A 24815-nucleotide genomic window follows, 5' to 3' on the forward strand; every position below is an offset into this window, starting at 1 on the left:
TCAAGGGAGCTGTCCAAGGTGCTGAAATCAGCTGACTGCCATTTGAGAAAACAAAGGTAGGAGAATTGTTCTCCTTTGCTCGTTGCTGAAGTCACAGCTACAATTAGAGGCAATGCTGGCACGGCTGACATCAGCTATAAGTGATCTGGGAGTGTTCTCGCATTCCCACTTCCCATCTTCCTTTCCTGCTCTTCTTCCCTGCCATCTGCTCTCCTCTCCCCTTGCCACAATTTCTTATTTACATCCCATTGCCTGATACCCGCTCCATCACTCACTCTCACTTTTATATAATAACTCACTGTCTCACTTCTTTGCACTTTTTTCTGATTTCTAGTCCTCTGCACTAGTCTGCTTTCCGCTCTTTCCTTTCCTTCCATCTGTCCTTGGTTTCATATCTTTCCTTATCTCACCCAAAATTTCTTAACTTCCTTCCACGCCTCATGTACCATCTCCTTGAAGCCCCCTTATCTCTGCCCTCTATCTGTACAGTAAATCGCAACAAAATGTGTTTTAGACTATGTAACCCAGTCTGTGTTTTGTGTAATTTGTTTGTATGTATACATGCAACCTTCTGCGTGGGGTGTGTGTGTGTGTGTGTGTGTGTGTGTGTGTGTGTGTGTGTGTGTGTGTGTGTGTGTGTGTGTGTGTGTGTGTGTGTGTGTGTGTGTGTGTGTGTGTGTGCAGAGCAGGGTGACTGTCCTCAGGGAAGCTCTCCACACCAGAACAGAGCAGAGCAGCAGCTGACCAGCTGTCCCCCTTGCAGCTAGCAGCATGTTGTCTCTTCTGTCTATTCTCTCCATCTCTGACTCCATTCATCCTTCATGCCTTACTCTCTCTTTTACTTCTATCCAACTCTGTCTCTCACGCTTTTATTCCTTCTATCCCTCCCTCGCTGCTTTGCGCTCCAGCTCTCTCACACGTTTCTCCCACTCTCACCTTAGCCCCCTCTTTTTTTGTTCCACCCTTTTTTCTTCATCAAACACTGGACGCAGTGTCACGCCCACCGCTCATCGTCATTATCAGCCCCCTTTCACCTCCCTGTCTCCTTATTTCTTTCTTTACCGTCTTTCGCCCTTTCCTCCCCTCCCATTCAAGCCATTTCTCCCATTGCACGCCTCAGCAGTGTTATTGTTAAGGTCTGTCTCTTTTTAAACATCTCATTTTCCTCTCCACCCTCTCTCCACTCCCCATTACCTTGTTCTTTGACTTTGTTTGAGAACTTCTCTCTCTCAACCTCTCTTCTCTCCGTCTCATCAGCTGTCTTTTTGTAACCACACAAAAAACCTCTTGGTCCTCCTGTTTCACTGATTCAGTAATTGTAACTGTCGCATGACCTCAATACTTTTCCTCCTTGTGTTTTTCTGTTCCCCTCTCTCTCCCTCTTTTCTCTTTCCCCGTCAAATGTACCAGCGTTAGACTTTACCTTACTTTATCCTGACATTTGTATCCCTTAGTTCATCTCTTACATGGTATTAAAAATATGTCTTCCTTGAAAATGATCACAAGTGAGCAGGAAAAGAGTGGAAGTTAGATAAGGAGATCATCCTTTTCTCACGGAGGAAACATGAGGATTTGACTCCTTTCTTCATTAGGGAACGGGTTCAGAACTTGTTCAGTGTTTTTTCATCCTATTCTCACTGCACTCCAACTTGTGCAGCTAAAGTCTAGAGCAAGCCACGGTGCATTTATCCACACAAATGTGTAATTTCTGCATAGTTCCCTTGCAGTGAATGTGAGATTTATGGGTACACTTTCATTCTTGATGAGACTTGCCTTGTTTTTTATCTTTTTAGCCCGCCGATTCTAGAAATTAGTTTAGAGAAGTTGCAAGGACATGCAATAACGTGATCATAATCTGGTATGCACATTTTGCATTTATATCTGCATTGGAGGCTGGTCAACAAGTCAGAGTGGATAGATAAGAAAAGTTGAGGACTACAAGTGTATGAAACTACAAGTTCAGAATAAAGGCAAATTATTAATTATAATTTCAAAATGCACAGTAAAGAAAGAAAGAAACAAATGGGAAAGACAGAAAATAGGTCAGATTCAAGGTATTTAAATGAAAATGGTGCTGTATGATACTAACTGTATCATTTATATATAAATCAATAAAATGACTTATATGAGTCTACAGCCATATCTGCAATACCGCACTTCAGAACAGCAGTACTTTGAGCTAAATGATAACAATACTAACATGCTGATGTTGAGAAGGTATAGTATACCATGTTTATCATGTTAGCATGCTTATTTTTACTAATTAGCAGTCAACAGAGCTGAGGCTGATGTGATTGTCGTAAGCTTTCAAGCTATTAGTTCCTAAACTTTCTGAGAGGGGACATGAATGTGTGTACCAAATATTCAATCCATTCAATATTGAAGGGGACATTTTACTCTGAGCCAACCATGAATGTCTTTAAATTGAATGGTAATATAGCCAACAGTTGCTTAGCTATTTCAGTCTGGACCAAAGTTGGGAGACCCACTTTGGTCTGTCTCTAGACCTCTGTTTAGGCCTGTCTCTAAAAGACTTTCTTTCTTTTAGAGACAGGCCTCTGGTGTAGCTAGAAACTACTGCCGAATCTATTTCAAGATAAAATTCAAAGTGCTCTGGACATTCAATATTAAAAGCTTTCGCATTGAAAGGCTAAATGGTTGTCATTATAATCATAATAAGTTTGCCATTTTGCTGTAGGTCTTCTACAAAGTGGTGAAATATAATCTTTCATACTGCTTAGAAGTCTTTTGGATGAGCCCCAAAATTTGAATCATGGAGAAGGAAAGTTTTGTGCAATGGCCAACCTCGTTGGAAAAGTACTTTTACTCTAACCTGTGAAGAGATATAGATTTCATCTACATTTATACCCAACTGTCTTCCGTCATTCTCCTTTTCTCTCTGTGTCTTTCACTTCCTCACATCTCTCTGTTTTTTCTCTCTCTCTGTCCAAGTGGCTTGGAGGATAAAATGTGTTTAATTAAGAGGTGATTATGTGTAGACGGCTGACACAATGGGCGCTTTATCCCATTGCCCTACTGTCCTCACCCTGTGTCCCCATTCAAACCCTAACACACACACGAACACTCACTCTTTCCTCCGTATGTCCACCCTGTTTATCCCCCCTTTTACGTCTTTCACAGCTTTCCGTCTGTTATTCCTTCCTTTTTTTATAATCTTTCTATCTGCAGAACTAATTCTTCCTCTTCTTTTGCTTATTTCGTTAGCGGGAAATTACATATTAATATCTATCTATATATATATATACTTATATAAATACATGTATATATATATATATATATATATATATATATATATATATATATATATACATCTAATCATGCAGGTATAGTGTGGGCAGAAGGTAAAAAATATGATGGAAAACGTATTATTTTTTTACTGTAGTTTGAGAACTACGCAATAATCAAAAAATAACTAAATATCAAACACATTTAAACTTAAAGACAAACAAAAATGCTATCACATACAGTAGATAGTGTACTACCTGCTGTATGTACTAAAATGCATGTGTCTGTTGCTAAAAGGCTTATTAGACAATGATGTTGAAGGCCTCTAAAAATGTGAGAAATAAAAGGAATTAACAGGGGAAATGTATGAGCAGGGGGAATAAGCAATGGACGAAGCGAGGCAAAGCAAGATAGAAGCAAGCCGAGTGCTAATAAGCGCAGTATGGGGTGAAAAAGAGGCCAAAAACTTGTTTATTGCAATAGTGGGAAGATGAAAGTCAAGGGAAAAGCCTCAGCATTTTATTTTTGTCTGCATTTGTGAGAATACTGCATGTGTAAGATAAGAAGATAACCTTACACTATGATAATTTATATATGAACCAGAGCATATGAAACATCTGGTATCGCTGTTTTATCCGTGCATGTATGCCTGAAAAAGTAACTGTCATGTTTATTGATATCATATAGCTTTATGCATGAGTAACCAGATTTCCACCAGACTACAGTGGTGTACAATAAAGACATTCACCTCACACAAGAAAACAAGTAACTCTAGATACTAGAAAACAACTGGACCAAAGCAAGGCTCACATTTTCTCTGCTGTGACTAATGACGAGGACAAAAAAGTGAGGCAAGAGATACCTTTGTCCTTTAAAACATGCCATCACTCTTGTCACAAATGAGCCCCCAGGAAACATGCCCACTAATTTGAGTCTCAATGCACTGAGGAAGCACAGGGTTTTATTGAGCAAGATTATGTGTATATATGTGTGTGTGTGTGTGTGTGTGCGCGTGTGGTCAAAAGACAAAGAGGGAGACAGATGGGTCACACAGTGTTCCCTCTGTGGGTTCGGAGCTGGAACACGGCTAATTACATCTTAATTAAAAATGACCTGTCTGTCCCTGCTGTTTGCCCATGGATGACACATGTATGCTCATGTGAGTGTGTATGTGTAAGACAGGCAGCAACAGAGAGTGAGACCTAATATGTGTTTCGATATAAACGGGTACAAGGGCGTTTTGGTGCAGAATATGTGCATTTAATTGGTCTATGGTATCTTCACTGTCCCATGAGCTCATTCCATATGTGTTGTGTTGTGTTGTGTTGTTTCTCGGTGGATATTAAGGCTTTGTCCCAGTCCTCTCAATTAATCCATCCCCTTGCTTCTGAATTGCTATCAACTTTGAGGATCGGTCTTACAGTGTGTTCACGCCAAACGCAGTCCTTGCCCAAACTGTAACTAAGGCTTTATGCTGTGTTCACACCAAACAAGAAGAACATTTTCCCTGATTTACTACAGCAGTACAAACCCAAAATAAACAGATTTGCTGTGATATAATTGCAATAAACAGATAAGAAGGATGACAAAAGACTACATAATGATGTAGATATTAAAAAAACAATTTCATTCAAAGTCAATGCAAAGATGCAAATACTTTATTGTCATTGATAGCGCATTTGCGATATTTAAAGAGTGAGGAAATTTGCATGACGTTGTGTTACAAAACCTATCGGTATTGAGAATATTGAAGCCGTCTGTAGGCACACAGAGCTCTAGGATAGTACCTCATACATTGTACAGAGACATGACGAAACTCTGTGAATAAATGTATGTGTTTAAAACAATGGACCGTATATGGTATTACCAGGAACGTTGCTGTCGTATTTATGCCTAAATTAAGTTATTTTGAGGTTTGAAGGGGTCAGCTATAATCTACAATGCACTAATCGATTTGAATACATTCAAAAATTAAGCATCATAAAAGTTATTTGTTTGTTGTCCTGAAAACAAACTGGACAAAGCATGAATTTTCAGTTGATATCAGTTCAGTTCAGTGTGCTAAGATCCCACCTAATTGTTCAAAAGTATGGCTATACTATAGGCCTGTGACAAAAATAGACGCGGTGGCGATGGTATGTTATGCATGTGCATGCTTCCATAGATAAAAAAAGGTGTCAAATAAAGTACTCTATTGGTATCAGTATCATATTTGTGGGTACTGGAATTTGTACAAGTATCTTGTTTTTTTTAAACAATACCTAGCCTGTATGCAAACCCATCCAGATACACAGACACACACATTGGGGACTGACCATTGTTGGAGCGTAGTGATCTGGCGGAGATCCCGTTGGTCCCTATAGGATGATGAACCCCGGTTCCATCCACCAGTCCTGCCTCCCCTGGCTGCTTCATAAGCTCTGTCAGAGTCCTGGAGGGAGGAAGAAAAACACACATTAACTCACTTACAAAATCATCCTGCAAACAAGCAGAATAGTGGCACACAAAACAAAGAGAGTGAGGAAAGAGAGTGCTGTTTGGCAGATGAGAGATCTTGTGAGACTGAACTAGTGTTAAAGAGAAGAGAATGAGCACATGTTCATGTGGACATAATATGAAAATCCATTATTAAAAGTAACAGCTTAATAGCTCTACCTGAGGACAAAGACAAGTTTGAGGCAAATTGTTCACGTCCATAAAAACAAACCCAAACAGAAAACGCTCAGAATTAAATTCAAGAAAGTGGAATCGAGGATGAAAAGCACGAGTCTCTGGATGTTTGCCGACTGGGAGCATCAATCATTTATATAAAAAAATAAATAAAACAACTTCCCCTCTTGCCATCTTTTATTGTTTGAAGCCTTTGAACAAGTTCTGATGCGTCCTCAAAACTGGAACACAAGCAGGAAACAGCCTTCCAACATGCAGTTTTAACTCCTTCGGAGCAAACAGAACCTGCAGCTGCAAACAAGGACATTGACTGAGTTTTTAATAGGACAAAAAGAAGTTGGTTGATTTTATTCTGGACAGATTATTTTATCTATTCTGTGCAAGATGGAAAAGAAAAAGTTTTTTTTTATACAAGCGATGGTTTCAGCCAAGTTATCTGATTTGTCAAAGTGTCTCATACAAAGCTGCATCACTGTCACATGTGTGATTGCAGTTTAATTGTTTCAGTAAACAACACTGGTGGAAACCGAAGGGATATTTACATCCCCATTTTTTTTTATATAAAGCAATGAAAAAAGAAAACATCAAAAACCTGCTGTAAATAGGTCGCTCATATAAAAAGTTGTATTCTCTTTCCACCTCCTTGACTTTGTTAATTAGTTTAAAAAAAACTTTCCAGTATTGGCTCACATTAACAAGGACTAAAAACAAGGAAACGCTCAGCATCAACATGTAGCCAATGACAAGGAAATTATAGCGACATAGTCAACAAATCAGCTGTGACCTGAGCACTGCTATCAAGAGACCCATAAACATTTCCTCACTGTTAATCTCACTGTTGAAACCCTGAACACAGCCTCCTAAAATACAGCAGAGCAAATGTCTTTTTATTAGCCCGCTGTGAGATGGTTGCCTCTGGTCATGGGAACAGTAAGCATAAACACATGGAACCTTGTTCTATATAATGCAATTCAACACAGAAGACTTGCAATAGGCACTTAGTATAAAGTGCCAGAGTGAAGTTTTTCTTTTTTTTTTAATTTGATCCCAAATTAAACGACAAGAAAGCATGAAAACTAAATGGAAACTGGTATACTTTAGGTCACGATTGAGGTCATCTAGGGAATACAGATGAAAAATAGCCTCTTGGCTAACTCTGCTGCATTTACAGAAAAGTTTTATTAATCTGCACTGTCCCTACCAAATAAACCAAAAAAAAAAGGCAGATCTATAGTAATCAGGACAAAATGCGATCACCTGTTTTTGTCCCAAAATATCAATTTTGGAGCTTTTAAAAGAGTTAACTAGAGACAGATACTAACAAATTAACTGCCTGGGTAGAAAATGCTCTCCTTGGCTCAGGAAATTAGACGGCCCAATTCAATTTCTATTAAACACCAAAAAAAATGCTCACTGATGCTGTTGTGAGAGTTCAAGTGACTGCACAATACTGCTCCAAAATCAGAAATATCAGGCAGGAAATTCTAAAATTAAATTGGTATTTCTTCCAACTCTCTTGACATTCTTTCCACTGCTCAGGTGCCATTAAGCAATCCTCTGCTGCTCCAGTGGACTGTGGTTGTACTGGGCAGCTCCCTGGTGTGCATGTGAAAAATACCTGGCTCAACAGAAACTCCCTCTTGATAAATTAACATCAGGAGAAAAGTTTGAAGTTTGATATTACACCCCTGCTGATATGACAAATCATCTGTTCTAGCAAATACTGTGTACATTTGGAGTTTATTCTTAAAACCAAAACATTTGAGGTTTGAAGGATACAATGAAACTTCAATGATTTCCATGGGGAAATTAGTGCTTTAATGGGACACGCATGTGCGATAAATACCCATAAAATGTGTCCTCATACTTTATAGCATGGGCATTATATGCCACAGGAACACATATACTGTACCCAAACATGCATCTCAATTGCCCTTTGCAGTTTCTGCTTGCTAGCCAATCCATCTTCTCTCTCCCATCACATTAATATCTGTCCACTTACATTCCATTACTTCATTTGTCTTCCACTCCCCCACCCCCCGTTCTGTAGGCTGTATCTCCGTCACTCTCTCCCCACCCCGCCCGCTCGCTCTATTGCTTTCTTCCCCTCGAGAATGCTTAAGAGCGCTATTGTTGAGTACTTGTTGTTCTCTACACCCTCAATCTCCCTGGAAAGATCTTCTCTTTCTCCTCTTCTAATCCCGTCTGTCTTATCTCTTCAAATTCCTGCGTCCGACTCCATTCCCCCTCCTCTTATCTCTGCCCCCTTCTTCATCTTTTTCGTCGCTACAACCCTTTTTTTTTTATCTCTCCCTGTATCGCTTCCTGGACCCTCAGTCTCTCTTTCTTCTCCTCTCAGGCCTCTGATCCTGACGCTCTTGCACTCTCACATCGACGTGTCTGGTCCGTCTCACCCTTTGGCCCGATTTCTGTTTTCTCCCTCTTCTCTCTTTCTCTCTTCCCCTTTAGCATTCTCAGCCCTTCCTCTCTCGTTTCTCTTCCCCTCCCCGAGGAAACTGTCACATAAACTATTCTCACTTGCAATATTAGCACTCATGAAATAATACAGAGTGATATGAGGACATCAGAGCCCCCCTGTTGGTGCACACACACACAAACACAATCAATAAATGACTCCAGAAAATAATAAATAATAGAGTAATGGCATGCATCTACCAACAGCTTTCATCTCTACCAGCTTTTCACCACATCGTTCTGACCAATGGTAAATCTGCACTGCTTAAGTTGTGGAGAAATTCAAACACTGTGTAAACCCCAGATCAGAATAGCATTCACCCAGTCTATGTGCCAAGGTATGTCTGGCTCTTCCATGAGGTTGACATGCAGCACTTCACATAACCCACACTTCTAGCACAGCGAAATTCTGGGAGAATGCTGTCTTTTTTTCTAAAGCTGGTCAACTTATAAAATGCTGATCTGTTAAACCAATCTTCTCTTTAAAATGTGTCAAGTGTGAAGTAGTTGCAAACCCTCTGGACTTGGCTGTTGAGTTGAGCTGATGTTACTGGCATTTTAGTCTTTGTATAATGGCCATGTGGCTCTGGAGGAGCTTTGACAAGCTTTTGAAAATAACCCTGATTATGCATCTGAGTCATTTCAGGGATATTTTCCAGGCTTGGGGTTTAGAAATACGAAAATGTATAACTAAAAGCATGCGTCACAGACTAGGTGGCTAAAGTGAAATTAGGCTATTGGTTGCATTAAAGGAAAGGTAAGATTTAATGATTTTGCAGCTTGGCCATAGAGTGCTGCCTAAAAAGTCCACACCTAAAAGGAGTTACCCCCCCCCCTTCAGAAACACTGCTCCTGAGCTGCCTGAAACAGCTCGATTGAATTCTCTGCTTCACTTCCGTAACTTTATGAGGTCACAATGTAATGGAAGTCACGTAAAACTCTCCGGCTAGTTTGACCCTCAAACAACAAAAGAGAGAGACGAAAGAAGAGTTTTTTGAAATGTGAAACGTTGACTAATCACAGAAGAGAGAGGGCTAGCTGACCAATCAGAGCAGACTTCGCTTTCTGGAGGGAGGAGCAAGTGCTACAAAGGAGCATTTCAGAGAGAGGGTGAGAAGGTGTGCTGCAGGACAGCCAGGATGAGAAAAACAAGGCGGATTATGAGCATTAACGCATGTAAACATGCTGTAACTGTAACTTGAGATAAAAATATGCACTGGGAAAATAGCATAATAGGGCCTGTTTAAGTGTCTTAAAAGGTAGTTGCTAAGAAGTGGCTATATGACAGTAAAAACGTCATCACAATGGCTTTATAGCCTTGTTGTGTACACTCATTCACTCATTAGTTTTAACCATTGTTTTAAATCTGTCTCTTGTAAATACCCCAGCTTCATGGGAGTTAGGAGATTATGTTGCAATGATGTTTAGCACAAATTATATATTAGTGGAGTCTGAGAGATTTGTGGATACAATGTTCAAGGAATTTACTATTTCTATCTAATTTTGCTCAGCCATGTGTGTATTTTTAGTATGCATTATTGTTACAATGCCATTGTGCCCCAATCTCCTAAATTAAGAAGAACACCAGCTGGCTTCCGAGCAGCACCAGTCCATGGCGTGCCCTGCTGGGACAGCCCACCATGTTATTTCACACCCCAAAGTCAAACTGCAGTACTGTAATCTTTGTTTGAGTCACGTTTAATTGTATTATGTCTTTTAAAACAGCTTCTCTTACTTTCTGCCCAAATTGCAATCATTATTTTAATCATAGTACAACATAGTAACTTTTTTCACTTCTCATTGTTATACGGTATGAAGACAAAGACTATTTGGCAAAAATTGTGTGAACTCTCTTCATATGGAAAACTCTACTGTTACACTATTGTTAATTAATTTCATGAGGTTTGCATTCACACAACACCAGATGAGCCTCATTTCCTGTTAAATTACTTGAAAAATGTATTTTCTCTGTAACGCAAGACAGGATATGAATTGATTAATGTATAGATGTACAGAGACTGTATTTTTCAAAACTCATAAACAATAATGATTCAGCCAAAGACTGTAAATATCTGCTACAGAGGGTTTTAATCCTGTGTGGTTTGGTGGAACGTCTGGAAAACTCCACAGAAACAAATCTGGGTATTCTGACAGAATTAAAGTTCCCACAAAAGGGCGAGCAGAGTGCTCTTTGATTACGCATATTTAAGAACTTGCCGTGGATCTGGAACAACGAGGCGGATCTCTATCATCCCACAGACCAACATTGTCATCGCTAGGGCCTTGCCGCTAACATGGCTTAAAAATCACATAACAAACTGAGCAGCCGTCTTGACGATAAACATATAATTTACACTCAGGTCATTAGTTAATGTACACTTGAGGAAATGCAGTTTATTAAAACATTAGAGAACTATAAAAGTGATAATTGAGTCTGTATCTTTAATGTGTTGTATCTTAAACTGCTTCTTTAGATACCATAATCAAAAAAACATATAATCAAACACATTCATATTAATCGTCTAAAAGCACGTGAAAATGTTATCCATTCCCTCCATGTGTCTGTGAATGTGCCCTTGAACATTGTTGTGTCACAGTTAGTACTCCAGGAGAGCTGCTTGGCTAAAGGCTAACTTTATTCGCTCATGTAAGCATTTATTGTTTGGTTGTTGTGACATAACGGTAAACTCAAAAGGGCGATTAAGGAACCAGCATGATTAAGTCACTTGCTCCCTTGTTTGCACACTCTGCTGCATGCAAATCTGCAAATGAATGTCAATTGAGTTAGTGGATTGTGAAATAATTCAATTTGAAAGTAATAAAGAAACACATTTTGTGAGGTTTGGCCAAACACATTTTGCCAACTCCAGACAACAGGAGAGGGCAACAATTTTTTTCATGGTCAAATTGCAAATCAATGTGGCCAAACACTGTGAAACCAAATCTCTTGCAACCATACAGTTTGTCATTGTCGGTGTATCCAGGTCTTGGAGTGGCCCTGTCCTGGTTGTATAACTAAATGTGCACTATTGCTTTCAATTGTCAAAGTGTGTTTCGTTCTAAAAATAAAGTGAGAAAAACACCCCACGGTCATGTAATAAGCAGTCAGTATTGTTCTGCACACAAACACATTTACTCCCCTGGGTCTGAACACAGCATTTTGTAGCTGAATCACTCTTCACTGTCACAGCAGGTTAGTTTATATTACAAGGCCCCCCACGGATGATTCCAGGGCCCTGTAACCTAGCATGGGGCCGATCATGGAGATACAACCCTGCTGTTTTAAAACAGGGGCGCTGTATAATTGTTTGTGACGCGGCTCGCCACCCCACCAACAAACACACATACACAAAGGCACGGCTCATGCTCACACACCCGCACATGCACGCTTAACAGAAGCTTCAGACAGACACACACACACACACACACACACACATACACCCACACACACAGCTGCTGGTGTCCTACCTACGGTTGTGCCAAGAGGGAGTTAATAGATGCCACACAGGAATGACTCACCTTTCATTCTCTTTGGTGGTAAACTAGAGGGGTTACAGTGGGAGGGAATTGTTTGTTGTGTGTGTGTGTGTGTGTGTGTGTGTGTGTGTGTGTGTGTGTGTGTGTGTGGGGGGGGGTATTGGTTAACAATTATTTCATGTTAAACGCTCTGAGGCAGGGAAAAGGCATTATGAAATTAACAAATGAGCAGGATGTATAAGAGTTTATGACCATGTGGGGGCTGTATCTTCTCTGTCCTCCTCTCATATTTCACTATTAATTAGATATTTGAGAGTCCATAACACCAAACAATTAAACAAAAAAATTAAGGCCTTCCTAATTACGAGTGAATGATCTGATTTACCACCTACTTGTTGAATATTACATATTGCGCCTAAGTGTTTCGTTTTTATACCTCAACGGTAATAGGATTAAGTTTGTTTCCATGAGCAGCTTTTTTGAAGAGCCTTATTGTTATGTTAATGAAGTTAAAGTTCACAATCATTGTTCCAAAACTGTTGCCTCTGAATGGGCGGTTTCAACTAGAATGCCAAATGAAGCCTTTTGTTAAGAGGAGAGGCAGAAAGAGATATTCACATGTAAAGCAGTGTGTGTGTGTGTGTGTGTGTGTGTGTGTGTGTGTGTGTGTGTGTGTGTGTGTGTGTGTGTGTGTGTGTGTGTGTGTGTGTGTGTGTTTGTTTGTTTGCGGTAGTTTATCTGTCTCTCCATCTTTTCCTCCTTCTCTTTGTCTTATGGTGTTATGAAGTGATGGAGCCAACACTCTTCATCGGTAATTCACTGCACTTTATCCCACCACTGCTGTCAAAGGGAGGCAACACACACACACACACACACACACACACGGATAGTAGGCTAAATGGACGCTGTAGTGGCACAAGTGGTAGCATGTATTATCTCAAAGGGGGTCTGTTACACCAGTCCCTCTGACACACAAACATTGGCATACTCGTACGTACATGCACGCACGCACACAGCAAGACACACAGATATGCTGTGGCTGCCAGATAGTGCACCCTTGCAGGCTTGGTTCAGAGCCTGGATCCATCTCCCACCCTGCTATACCCCTATTAGAGCTGACAGCTGCCAAATAATGTCCCTTGGCATAGCTGAGCGCCCGCCATGCCAGGGCCGGTTTGTGTTCATGCATTCTAGCCTCTAATCCACATACATGAGGGTGTTTACGTGTGTATAACATCACATAGGAAGAGCTTTTTGAACCAAAAGTGGTGCCTTAATATTCACAAATAGAGATTTATTACCTAAAATATGAGTTAAGCCAAAGTGTTAATATCAGCCATAGTTCAGAGGCAGATTTGTTTTTTTGTCAGATGCTGGGTCAACAGCAAAAAAAACAGTTGAACAGTCAAATGAAAGTATGATGAAAGATGATTTTTTTTCACAACAAAAATCATACCAAAAATAAATTAAAAGTAGCTTTTGAAAATGAGAACTATAAACAAGAACTATGTATCAATATTTGCCCTCAGGGACTTGAAACTCTATCTTTACAAACTTGATCTATACATAAGCAGTTTTTACTTTGTTCATCATGTCTGATAAAGAGAAGCCTGAATTATAGTCACTGTATGTTGTCAGTCATCAGCGCTCCTCTCATCTCCAATTCATAAATCTATCAAATGTTACAGAAATGACAATGAAGATTCGGGGCAAGTTTGATTCACAAGCTTTTGCTACACTGATTTATAGGCCATGGTGCCTGGATTGAGCAGTAAAATAATAATAAAAATGAACAAATTCAAAGCCAGCATGCTGGAAGCCGCATGAACCAGTTGCTGGCAGGATCTCAGCACCGAGGCTGTAGTGTTGCTAAAGATGATGTCACAGAAAATACCATATGTCAACCTCTGAGTCACTGCCTGCACTCATTATTTTTGGGCCTTCTTTTTTTAATTTTTTTTAGAAACAACAAAACAGATTCACTCTCCTCAAGGGATTTGTTCTCAAACATTCATCGGTATGACGCACACATATCCCACGCATGAATACACCTACACCCATACACACATTTGTCAGCAGAATATTCATCATCCTGTGAAGCCTTTGACAGTATTGGTGAGCACAGGTACTCAGTACGTTATGATCCCACACTCATCAATCATTACACTGGGATAGACAGAATGTTATTGATCTGTTTTATCAGATATCTATCATTGTCTAAACCGCTCATTGGGAAAAGCCCATTGAAGACATCATTACAGGTTTCCACCAAATAGAATAGATACAGAAGATTTATGCAATTGTGAACTAATCAACCATTATTTCGACCAGCATGTTGCTGTTTTGACTTTTTTCTTTATGTCACCATCATAATTCCTTTTTTGACTATTAAGGCATGCATGTTAAAAAGCTTTATCCAAAATACATGGTGGTAGACTCTTTGAATTAACTCTATTGTAGGACTGAATATAACAGTATTCCTTCATCCTAAATTCGATGCAGCCAGTGAGATCGACATCCCAACCATCCATCCTTTTGACATGTACAATAGGATCAATTCAACCTTTTATGCCTTTTATGGATGCCCCCTTGTGTGCCCAACACACAACCTGTTCATGTCTTGTACTGTAAATAACATGTCATGGTCAGGGCAGTATTGATATATTAGCAATACCACAGCACTCTATCATCAGTGCACTGTGACAGGCTCTAGTAAATGGTGTTAGCAGTGTGTGAACTGCAGAGTTAAGTGACCTTGGATTACGACCTCAGGCGCGGACACATGGAGCTGGCATGGCCAGGGTGGTGGTCATTCGCTCAGGGAGCTGTTCGCTCGGTTCGGGGAAGGTGGGACACACACAGAGCTCGCATAAACTCAAAAGAAACTGCAGGATGGATGGATGAATGGAAGATTTTAACTCTGCTCATTTTGGATGCAGTTTGGGCAATGAGCAATTGGCAGCTCTGCGTCTCTCTGATGGGTGCTATTAGAGGATAAGGGGATGCAGCTGGTCAGCCAGTAATGTGAACCATCAATGGACATAAAAAACAGTTTGAGTAGACACTCAGGAATGCCTGATAAATGAGTACACATCCACAGATCCTATTTCAGGTTCATGTTAGTGTGACCTCATGTCGGATTAATGATTCAATAACTTTTATTCATTTTTGTTGATGTTGATCGGCACTGTTCACTTTAAGAATTGATGTGGGCCCTATATGGTTCCACATCAATATGTGAACATAAAACATTCTCAAACTATATCAATACCACTCCAATGTCCGTATGCTAAATATGAAGCTACAGGCAGCAGCTGGTTAGCTTTGCTTAGCATTAAGTCTGGAAACGATGGTAGACAAACCAGCCTGACTACATCCAAAGGGGGAAAAAAATCCCAACTACCAGTAACCCTGTAGTTGCCAGGCAACCAGCAAAGACTCCAGGGAGTTGCTGTGCCCGGCCAAGAAAGCTTAATCAGTGAGCTAAAGAGGAGCTGCTAGGTGAATTTGTTGCCTTGCATCGGAGCAAGGCTAGCTGTTTCCTGCTGTTTCCTGCTGTTTCAAGGCTTTATGCTAAACTAAGCTCACCTGCTGCTGGCTGTAGCTTCATATTTGGCGGACGGTTATATATATATATATATATATATATATATATATATATATATATATATATATATATATATATGAGTAATATCGTTCTTCTCATGGAACTTTCAGGAAGAAAATGAATAAGCTAATTTGTAAAAACTATTTATTTAAAACAGCCACTGAAACCTGTACATTTTTCAACAATCTTTATACATCCTGGGTAGGAACTAGCTGAAAATGTTTGGCAGTGTAGAATTGCAGCCAGATAGGTAAAGATTTGTGTCTAATATTATTATTTAAAAGGTTTTGGACCAGTTTATACCCCAGAAAACATTCACTTAACATCAGAGTTTTAACAGCAGTCTTATACTGCAGCCAGCCACCAGTGGGTGATCGAGATATTTTGGCAGGAGTCATGTCGTCCATGTTTATACAGTCTGTGGTTATAACCCTATGTTATCTTTTTATTTCTTGTTGCCCTTAATCCCCAAAGACTAAACCAACTTTGTCTCACTACTGCAGCTGTGTTGTTCACACAGTTAAAACAAAACAACTCAGTGCTAATCGCTTTGACGCATTACAATAACATTGATGGAATGAAATGTAATGTAACAGAAAGCCACACAATAAAAAGCTTTAGCAATGCAGTGCAACAGAAGTGGGAGCTGGGAGTCAACCTGTGTTTAGCTCATAACACGCACTCGCTCAAGCACAGATATTCCCTTCACACTGCATTCAGCTCAAAGTTCAGCCTTGACATCAAAGCTATGCGCAATATGTAGTTTGTCACACACACACACACACACACACACACACACACACACACACACACACACACACACACACACACACACACACACACACACACACACACACACACACACACTTACAGAGATTGCAAGGACACTCTGACAATGCGGTATAATACACTAATGGATAAGCAAGTCACACAGCCAATTCTTGCTCCTCATTTGTCAGGAAATCAAACACATTCACACATGTACAATAAGTTTGATCTTGGCTTTTCCCCTGACATGAGTGAGTGTGTATCTACAGGGTGGGTCACATCAATGACTCTAATCTATCAACCTGTTCAACTGCTTCTAATTCCACACACGTCTCTCTCTCTCTCTCTCTCTCTCTCTCTTATTTTCTCTGTCCCTGTATCTCCTAACTCATTCTCTCAAGTTCAGTCTACTTCTGCATCATCTTTTAGAAATATATTTTTCCTCATAAGTGTTGAAAGAGTCCATTTCACTTGTGCTGCTTTTCACTTTTGAACTCTGTTTTCATTCATCCTGCAAACAATTTTTTCTCTCTTTATACTTGGCAGGTTCCCTTTGTCTTTTTCCCCCTACCGCATACGAAAGTAAAGATATCATTTTCAACAATTCAGCAAACTAACCAGGAGATTGTTTTGTTTTCTCTTGCCTTGCTTTCATGAGATTATTTAACCTCACTTGTTCTGGCCAAAAAATGATTTGAAAAAGAGGAAAGAATAATACATTTTCAATGGGTGCTTGCTGAACATTTTGCAACCTCCATTAGATGGTCTTCCTATGTCTATCTTTACCACTTACTGCTTTTCCTGACCTTCTGCCCAATCGCTAAATATATGCCTTCAGCAGACAAAAACCATGATTCACTTTGACTTTAATGCACTTAAATTTTATTATTCTCATTTTAAAAAACTGCTGAAAAAACATTCAATCAATTCCCATGTCATCAATGTCCCGTTCTGACAAACAGCCATTCCAGGCGAGGTGGAGAGGAGAGACATGTGAAAAGAGGGAAGATTAATGGAGTGATAGTATAAAAATTAACTCGCTCAGTCCACTTTTGATAAAACGCCAATTAACCAATCTATTGCACTGGTTAATCTCAATCTCTTTTCCCTAGCTTTCTATTTTGCTCAAATTCTCTCTCTCTCTCTCTCTCTCACTTGTTTCTTCTGTAGTCTGCCTGTTTCTCTTTTTAATGGCTCTCTAACTCTGTCGACTATCTCCCTTCCCTCTGCATTTATTTTATGTCCATCGCTCTTTCCTCATCTCCCACTCTCCCATTCTCAATTTCTTTTTTTGGTCTCTCCTTATCTCCGGTACCTCCTGACTCTTTCTCTCTCTCTCTCTCTCCCTCTCTCTCTCTCGTCCTCTCTGTTACGTGTGCTGTTTAGCTGCGCTTAGCTTCACCTGTCAGCTTGGATCAGGGCTGTGGAGCAGCAACATGACAAACTGCCCTCTGATTCACTTACACACACACACACACACATATATGAGCACACACACTTGTAGCATCTTCTCAGAAAAATCCTCCTTTTCCCCATCTCTGTGTCTTTCACTGGCTTATTGCTTTGAGTTGATACGCAGGAATGACTTTAGCTTGCAGTAACAGACAGGCCTGTCTTTCGACAAACAAATTAAAGGAATATTCTTTATTTTTTTGCCCATTGGCCTATTGGTCAATTTATCTAGGTGTGAAAACAGACACCAAAATGTGTTCCTGGATTGAGTGCACTCAATATTCAACTAGAAACAGCAACAAATGTATTATCTCAGATGATATGTTGTTGTTGGAGTTGCAATTAAATCAGAAAGTGTTTTGGGTTGTAAAGAGATTGTAAAGCTCATGAATTTACCTGGCAGGAAGGGCCTAATGAATGATGCTAACACTGCATCATGGGAAATGTAGTATCCACTGTTTTTTGGAGGTTGAAACATACAGCACTAGGTTATAAAAATTCAGGATATCTCATCGTCTGCTGCTTAGAATTTGTCTTCGCGAGTGACTGTTTCCTAATGGAAGGGCGACACTAAGTCTCTGGAGCAGCCCATCCCTTTAAGTTATAGGCACAGTGAATGAATATGGTGGCACCGAAGAAATTGTTAAAAAACTAAAACTGGTTACATACGGAGCAGTTGTATTTCAAGTCAATACCACAAACAAACTACACAACCACCACGTTTTAATGTAAATGACACACGCATGGTGTCCTAAGGCCTCAGAGGCACAGAGGTCGTTCTCTGCTATGGGCTGATATTTGAAGCTTAAAAAGGGAAAACATCCACGTCCAAGCGGTTTGGTTAATATATTTGTACGTCTTTGAATTAATTACAAACAGCAGACCATAACACTCATTTCTGTTTTAAAGCTGAAAGAGTGTGTTCTGTGGATTATTGTGTAAAAGCTGCTCTTTATTTTATTCATCCAAGACAAAACATGCAAAATGCCTCAAATGCAGAATAGGCTTCTACTTGATTTGCAACAATACAGACACAAGTAATGTAAAAAACAAAACAAAAAAATGTTTTCTAGTGTACAGACTCCGTTTTGGAGTTTTAACAGTCAGACACACCTTATGCAGATGGCTTATAAAGGTGTTAAATGACAGCGCTAACACTGTTTACCTAAGGGGAAACCGGAGTGTGGGTGCTACGCTTTTGTGACGACGCCTTTAGTCAGGACGGTCTTTTGATAGCCAGTGGGGCACGTTCACATAAAGTAACATGCATAAAAGGCACACACCATTCCAACTATGTCAAAAAAGCATGGAGGAGCTTCGGTAAAAACAGACATACACACACAGAGGGACTTCATTCTCTGCTCAGGTAAACATTACTCAAATATATCTTTAGATATAGATGTCTTGCTTGCATAGAGAATCTCTGCCAATTAAATCTGGATAAGAATCTAGACTATGTATGTGTGACATGTTGCTGGCACAAACAAAACATGAAAACAGGTCGGGCAGACATGCAGGAAGAAAGAGCATTGATTGGGAGTCTGAGAAAGGGTCCTATAGCTTTCACAGAAAGGCAGGGCTATAAATCTACTTAATGGCTGGAGATATTCATCACTTAGAGGAAAGAGGAAGGCAGAGATGGAGGGAGGGAGGGAGACAAACAGAGTAAGAGGGGATAATAACAGTGGAAAGTGGTTTATTATATGCTGAGCGGTTATGTGCATGTAAATAAAGGGCTGTACACATATTGATGAAGGTAAACACACACACAGGCAGTGGTCTCCGCATACAAAAATGCTGAGGCTGGAATGAACTGTTTGACAAAATGTTGCCCACCACCAAATTTCAAAATACAGATTTGTCACTTGTCTACCGTCAGATTTATTGGCAGCAAAATATTGTGCTAATCTAATACATGGTTAAAAAATATATTATTTTCAATAATGATCAGTTGAGAAACATACAAAATAACCTTTCATCTACAAGTCCATATCTTTGATGTTACAGTATGATGTGTGAACGAATACCTACGATATATATGATTAGAAAAATTACTAAATTGCTCATTAACAAAGGAACTAGGGTGCATATGAATACAAACATGCATGTGGTCCCAATTAAAGGTACCCTGTGGAGTTTTTTCCAAACAAACAAACAAATGTTTACCTCAGCAAAACACATTGTGTGCATCCTTGAGGCTGAAAAAAGATCCCTCCTGATAAAAAAAATTCAGAGCTGATTTTTGGAAGAATTTGATAACAATGTTGTTACATCCGTGTTTCTTTACTAGGAAACTTCTTCACTGCCTTTTGTTGGCGCATTGCTACATTACTTGGCACGTTACCACCGGCAACTGTCAATCAGTGGAATAGCATTAAACCAGAAGCAAGACTGTGTGTATGTGTGGTTACAGTTTCAGGTACATGTATTAGGTGCATGGTGGTACCTGTGAAACACATTATCTACGGAGTCTTGGACACACACATACAAACCAAATAGAGAAGGAGAGAGATTAAATTGGGTTGGGATTGTTGTGGTTTACTACATTCAAAAGCATAAGCACAATGTTAAAGCACATTATGATGATGGAAAACTACAAAACCACCATGCCATTAAACAAGAGGTTCTTCCTTCTGACAATCTCTAGTGTTATGAGTGGGATGCAGACTGCTTTGCTCCGTTTCCCAATTTACCACTTTTTTTTTTTCTTTTTTTGAGCATCTCCCACTGCTGGAGATGGATGAAAGACGAGGGAATGTAAAAAGACAAGTCAGCAAACAAAAGATGGGGAGGGGTTGACAATTGTAGCCTAAAAAGCCATGTGAGTTTGCATTGTGGGATGTCAGTGCTCTGCAATGCCTTCACTTTGTCATGGTGAAAACGTTCACAAGCACCGACCATTTGATACATACTGATAAAATATAAATGCTAGCCTGAACAGCATTCTTTATTTCTATTCATCATTCCAGGATGTCTGTTGATTGCCTTTCTAACTGAATAAGAGGCAGGAATAAACATTACCAAGCTAAACCAAAAATTGCAGTACATCGTTTTCAGTAACAGTGAGTTCCTGCTCTCTCCTGCCTAATCACTTCTACTTTACTGGTCATTTCTGATATTTCCCCTGATGCTTCTCGACAACATCCAAAATCTATGTATCAATTAATTTAATTTTAGCTCTGTTTTTTACATGGAGGGAACAAGGCAGTTGTGTTCCTTCAACAAAATGCATGCCTTACAGCTGTAATTCATTATAATGGTTGAAGCAGCTTTTGTTGGAGATTTTTGTTTGTTTTTGAAACACACATCCCTTTTGCTTTGATATATGACTTCGAAGCCTTGTGGCATGTAATTTGCTTCTATCTCTAAAATTTGTCTGTCAGTTTTCTCAGTCAGTTGTCAAATAGATTTTCAAATATCCTCTTTCATTTCTTGTCATGGCATGACAGAATATTTAACTCTTGTCACCACGAGTTGTGCCTGCATAAGGTGGCTATCTCAGCTGGAAATTCGTACTATTGTTTTCCAACTGAAACCAGTGAACATCTGGTTTCATGTCTACTGCCTTTCGGCCACAATATGTATGCAGCATATACAACGATCCTCCCCTACCTTAAGATTTATCCCATCATTTGAAAAAAAGCAGGGAGGAGAGGAAGCATGTGGCTGGAATGTAAATGTCCCTTTACATTTCACAGTGGTTCATACCGATAAACACACCAAATGGAGGAGAGGAAGATAGATTGATGAATGAGTGGACTAGGGAATGGATGGAGGAGATACAATTGAAATTGTCTAAGGAGAAAAGAAGGTTATAAAAGAGAAAATAAGAGGAAAGAAGAAAGAGTCACATAGATGGTCGTGGCAGGAAGAGCATCAAACTGAAAGCAAGAAGCAAAGGACACAGGAGGGCTGCAAGAAGGACAGAGAGGAAATCTTGGGACCTCCTCCTCTCTTCTCTCAGGAATTTTGATGAGCAGGTCCCAAGATTTCCTCTCTGTCCTTCTCTTTTATTCTACTTCTCATGTATATGAAAGACAGAATGACAAAACTTAAGTCTATGAAAACGTGTTTCAGCCATCAGTCTTCCTCAGTGTTCCCAATGGCTGAAATATTTAAGTTGCGGCAGCTGCTGTGAGAGTTAAGGTCTGTCAAGAATACATATTATGTACTTATGGCTTTGTGTTTGTGGAAATTAAAAAATCCTGGCATGAGTGGGTTGCATCTTTCATAAGTTTCATCGTATTATCTGTTTACATCTGCATGGAAAGAAAATGATTCCTTAGAGATCCAGCTGGCTGCAAAACACAATATATGCATTATTTGATAATTTACATTAGATCTCGTAGGGCAGACACATGTAATTGAGTGTTGATTTGATATTTGAATTGACTCTCAGCTATAAATGGGCCCATATGGCCTGGAAATGGAGGAAAAACACATTAGAAATAGATGGTAAAGGACTCAGGAGTACTCTAAAGTGAGTAGCTATAATTTATTATATACATCTAAGGGATGCTTAATTAAAAACATTTGGAGATAAATAGTGAATATTTTAGGTAAATACATGAGTTAAATTATTTTGCCACTTTAAAATAAAGGCAAAATCATGTGATGTCAAGAACAATATTGAGGCAATATGGTGTGGATTGTTCTCCTGACAACAATCATGGCAAATTACCTATTTTGGAATTTAGAGCACAGGACTTCTTGGCTAATATCATCCCGGCATTAGTTTGCATTCTCATGTTTCAACTGAATTAATCAGTCTGTCAATTCACAACCTGTCTCATTTACTAGAAAAAAACAATAGTAATTAAGCCAGGCTGGTTTTTTTTAGTCTAGGGATCCTGGTGACAAAGCGTTGTCACCGTCTGGTTGTCAGAGCTTGCTGTGCCTTAATCTAGTTTCAAGACAGATGCTGCACTCAAATTTGAGAAAATATCTTAATCAATATGTATTCATGATTGTAAAAATGAATCAACACCAAAATAATATCATGTTGAAGTATGTCCCTTTCCACTTACCTCCTATATTTTACAAACCTACCCTCTTTTTCCCAGATTCCCTTCCCAGCTACCTTTCTGTTCTCTATCTCCTTCTGAAGCTTTCTGCCTCTGTTTTCCCAAAACTCTCTCACCCGTTGTCTTGTGTTATGTAACCATGTTTCTGTGCCTCTGTGCTCCACTTTTGGTAAGGAGTGTAAGGACCCTATATGGTTGAACAGTGCAGCTGAGCACTGGGACACAGTGCTGGGTTTATTGGTCATGGGGGCCAACAGTAACCATTGTTTTTATTCCTTCACCGAGGACAGAGCAGGAATGAACAGCATACATGAAGTGACTTTGTTTCTTGGAGCAATGGATGAACTCTAGAGTGCTTGTTTCACATCAGCCACTGTGTAACTTGACTGAGCAGTCTTAACATTAATGGCTCTTTTGTTGCCATTATACCTGAGTGGATATTCTTTAGTGGGGTTATCACTGCCAACATCCACATAATCACAGTAGAGAATGTCCTCAGGGGTTGCATCCTTACTAATGCATTGGTGCTTTGTGTTATATTTGCAGTAAATGGAAATTTAAAGAAAGGGAAGAAAAATTGCTAATAACTCATTGGTTATGACAACAGTTGGCGCTGTGGAAAGTTATAGAGGTTATACTTGTCACACGACTTAAACAACCTGTATTAATATCAAAAGGTTTCTTTGGCCACATTGGGGCAGCACAACAAACTGTTAGCACAACATTGATATATAATCACCTCATAAAGTTGCTCACTTCTGTTACTTTTCCATGGAAATTTTGTGCTAACTGGGTCAATGGATATATCAGACCTTTTCACTAAACACTAAAAAAACTAACATGTTTGCACTTCCGGTTTCCTTGTCTCAACGTCAATGGGTTTTTTGAATGGGTTTTTGGTTAGAGGCCTGATATAAGGTCTGTGGTTAACATAAACTTCAGAGATTTGAACATGTCGTTCCACTTAATGAGCATACTAAACGTCATCACACCAACACTACCCCACCTTAAGCTTACTGGTGGTGACATCATGCCACCGCGGTGTAGTTTGTTAATAGTCTAACGTTAGCTTTTTGCCTTTGGTGGTTGATTTACACTTAAATATATAAAAATAATAAAAAAGTGGTGTTCATTTGTCAAGATTATCTTGCTGAAAAAAACTTGTAAGCGGTGTTCCTGAGACGGGATGGACGTGAGGTCACAGGGACTTGTGACCACCCAAATCTAATCAATTCATCATTGAGTCCAAGTGGACGTTTGTGCCACATTTGAAGAAATTCCCTCCCAGTGTTTTTGAGATATCGCATTCACAAGAATGGACCGACGGAAACATAATACTTCATTGCTGTCGCCTGTGTGTAGGAGTATAAATATTTATAAGGCTCTTCGAAAACCAGGTCTAATGTAAGGTGACAACCAAATCAACATTTATCTACAGTAAACTATTTAGGGTGTTCCCACACATGTAAATGTCAGAAAAAACCTTTCCCTTTCTACTTGTCAATTATTTTCAAATGGCTTAACAAACTGCAGCCTGACTATATCCCAGATATGCTGTTTTCTTTTCAAGATTATGGTCCTGTTTCACTCATTGTGTCTTCCAGTGTTGGCCTTTTGGATGCCACAGGCCAATATCTGCAGGAGACAGAGCATTTAATATCTTTGTTTGCACCCCTCAGCTCAATCTGCCAGAGAGACTGAGGGCAACAGAGTCTGGTGATAATTTGTTGAAGGGTGGTCTCAGTTAAATTAGCTGAATTCAGCAGATTAGACTATTTAATTTAGAAATTAGACAAGCACAGGCTGTATATTTTTTTCAAACATAAGGACACAATACGTTCATTGATGTAAAGGCACCAGGTGTTTCTAGAGCTTCAGCAGTATATCAATATTACTGAACAGAATCACCACTCTTCAGTGTTTTATTATTAACAATTAATATGGGGTTAGAAATCAGAGGGGTCAAGCAGGCTGGGGAGTTTATGAGGAAGATAGCAGAGGAGGGGAAAGCAGGGGAAGAAGCGTAACAACAGGATGAGGATGATGGATTGAAAGAGAGATGACTGGAGAGAGGGAGGAGTGGACGGATAAGAGTT

At 39.6% G+C, this 24815-nt stretch overlaps 1 protein-coding gene across 1 annotated transcript in view; it reads right to left on the bottom strand.

Moving 5' to 3' along the window:
• LOC129098348 (protein shisa-8-like) overlaps positions 1-24815 on the bottom strand; it is a 93091-nt gene that overhangs the window by 44007 nt on the left and 24269 nt on the right. Inside the window, exon 3 of the mRNA XM_054607342.1 lies at positions 5562-5677. Within this exon, the coding sequence (XP_054463317.1) occupies positions 5562-5677 (116 nt within the window). The remainder of the gene's footprint in view (positions 1-5561; positions 5678-24815) is intronic.

Source organism: Anoplopoma fimbria, chromosome 11 (genome assembly GCF_027596085.1).
Source record: "Anoplopoma fimbria isolate UVic2021 breed Golden Eagle Sablefish chromosome 11, Afim_UVic_2022, whole genome shotgun sequence".
NCBI classification, from domain to species: domain Eukaryota; kingdom Metazoa; phylum Chordata; class Actinopteri; order Perciformes; family Anoplopomatidae; genus Anoplopoma; species Anoplopoma fimbria.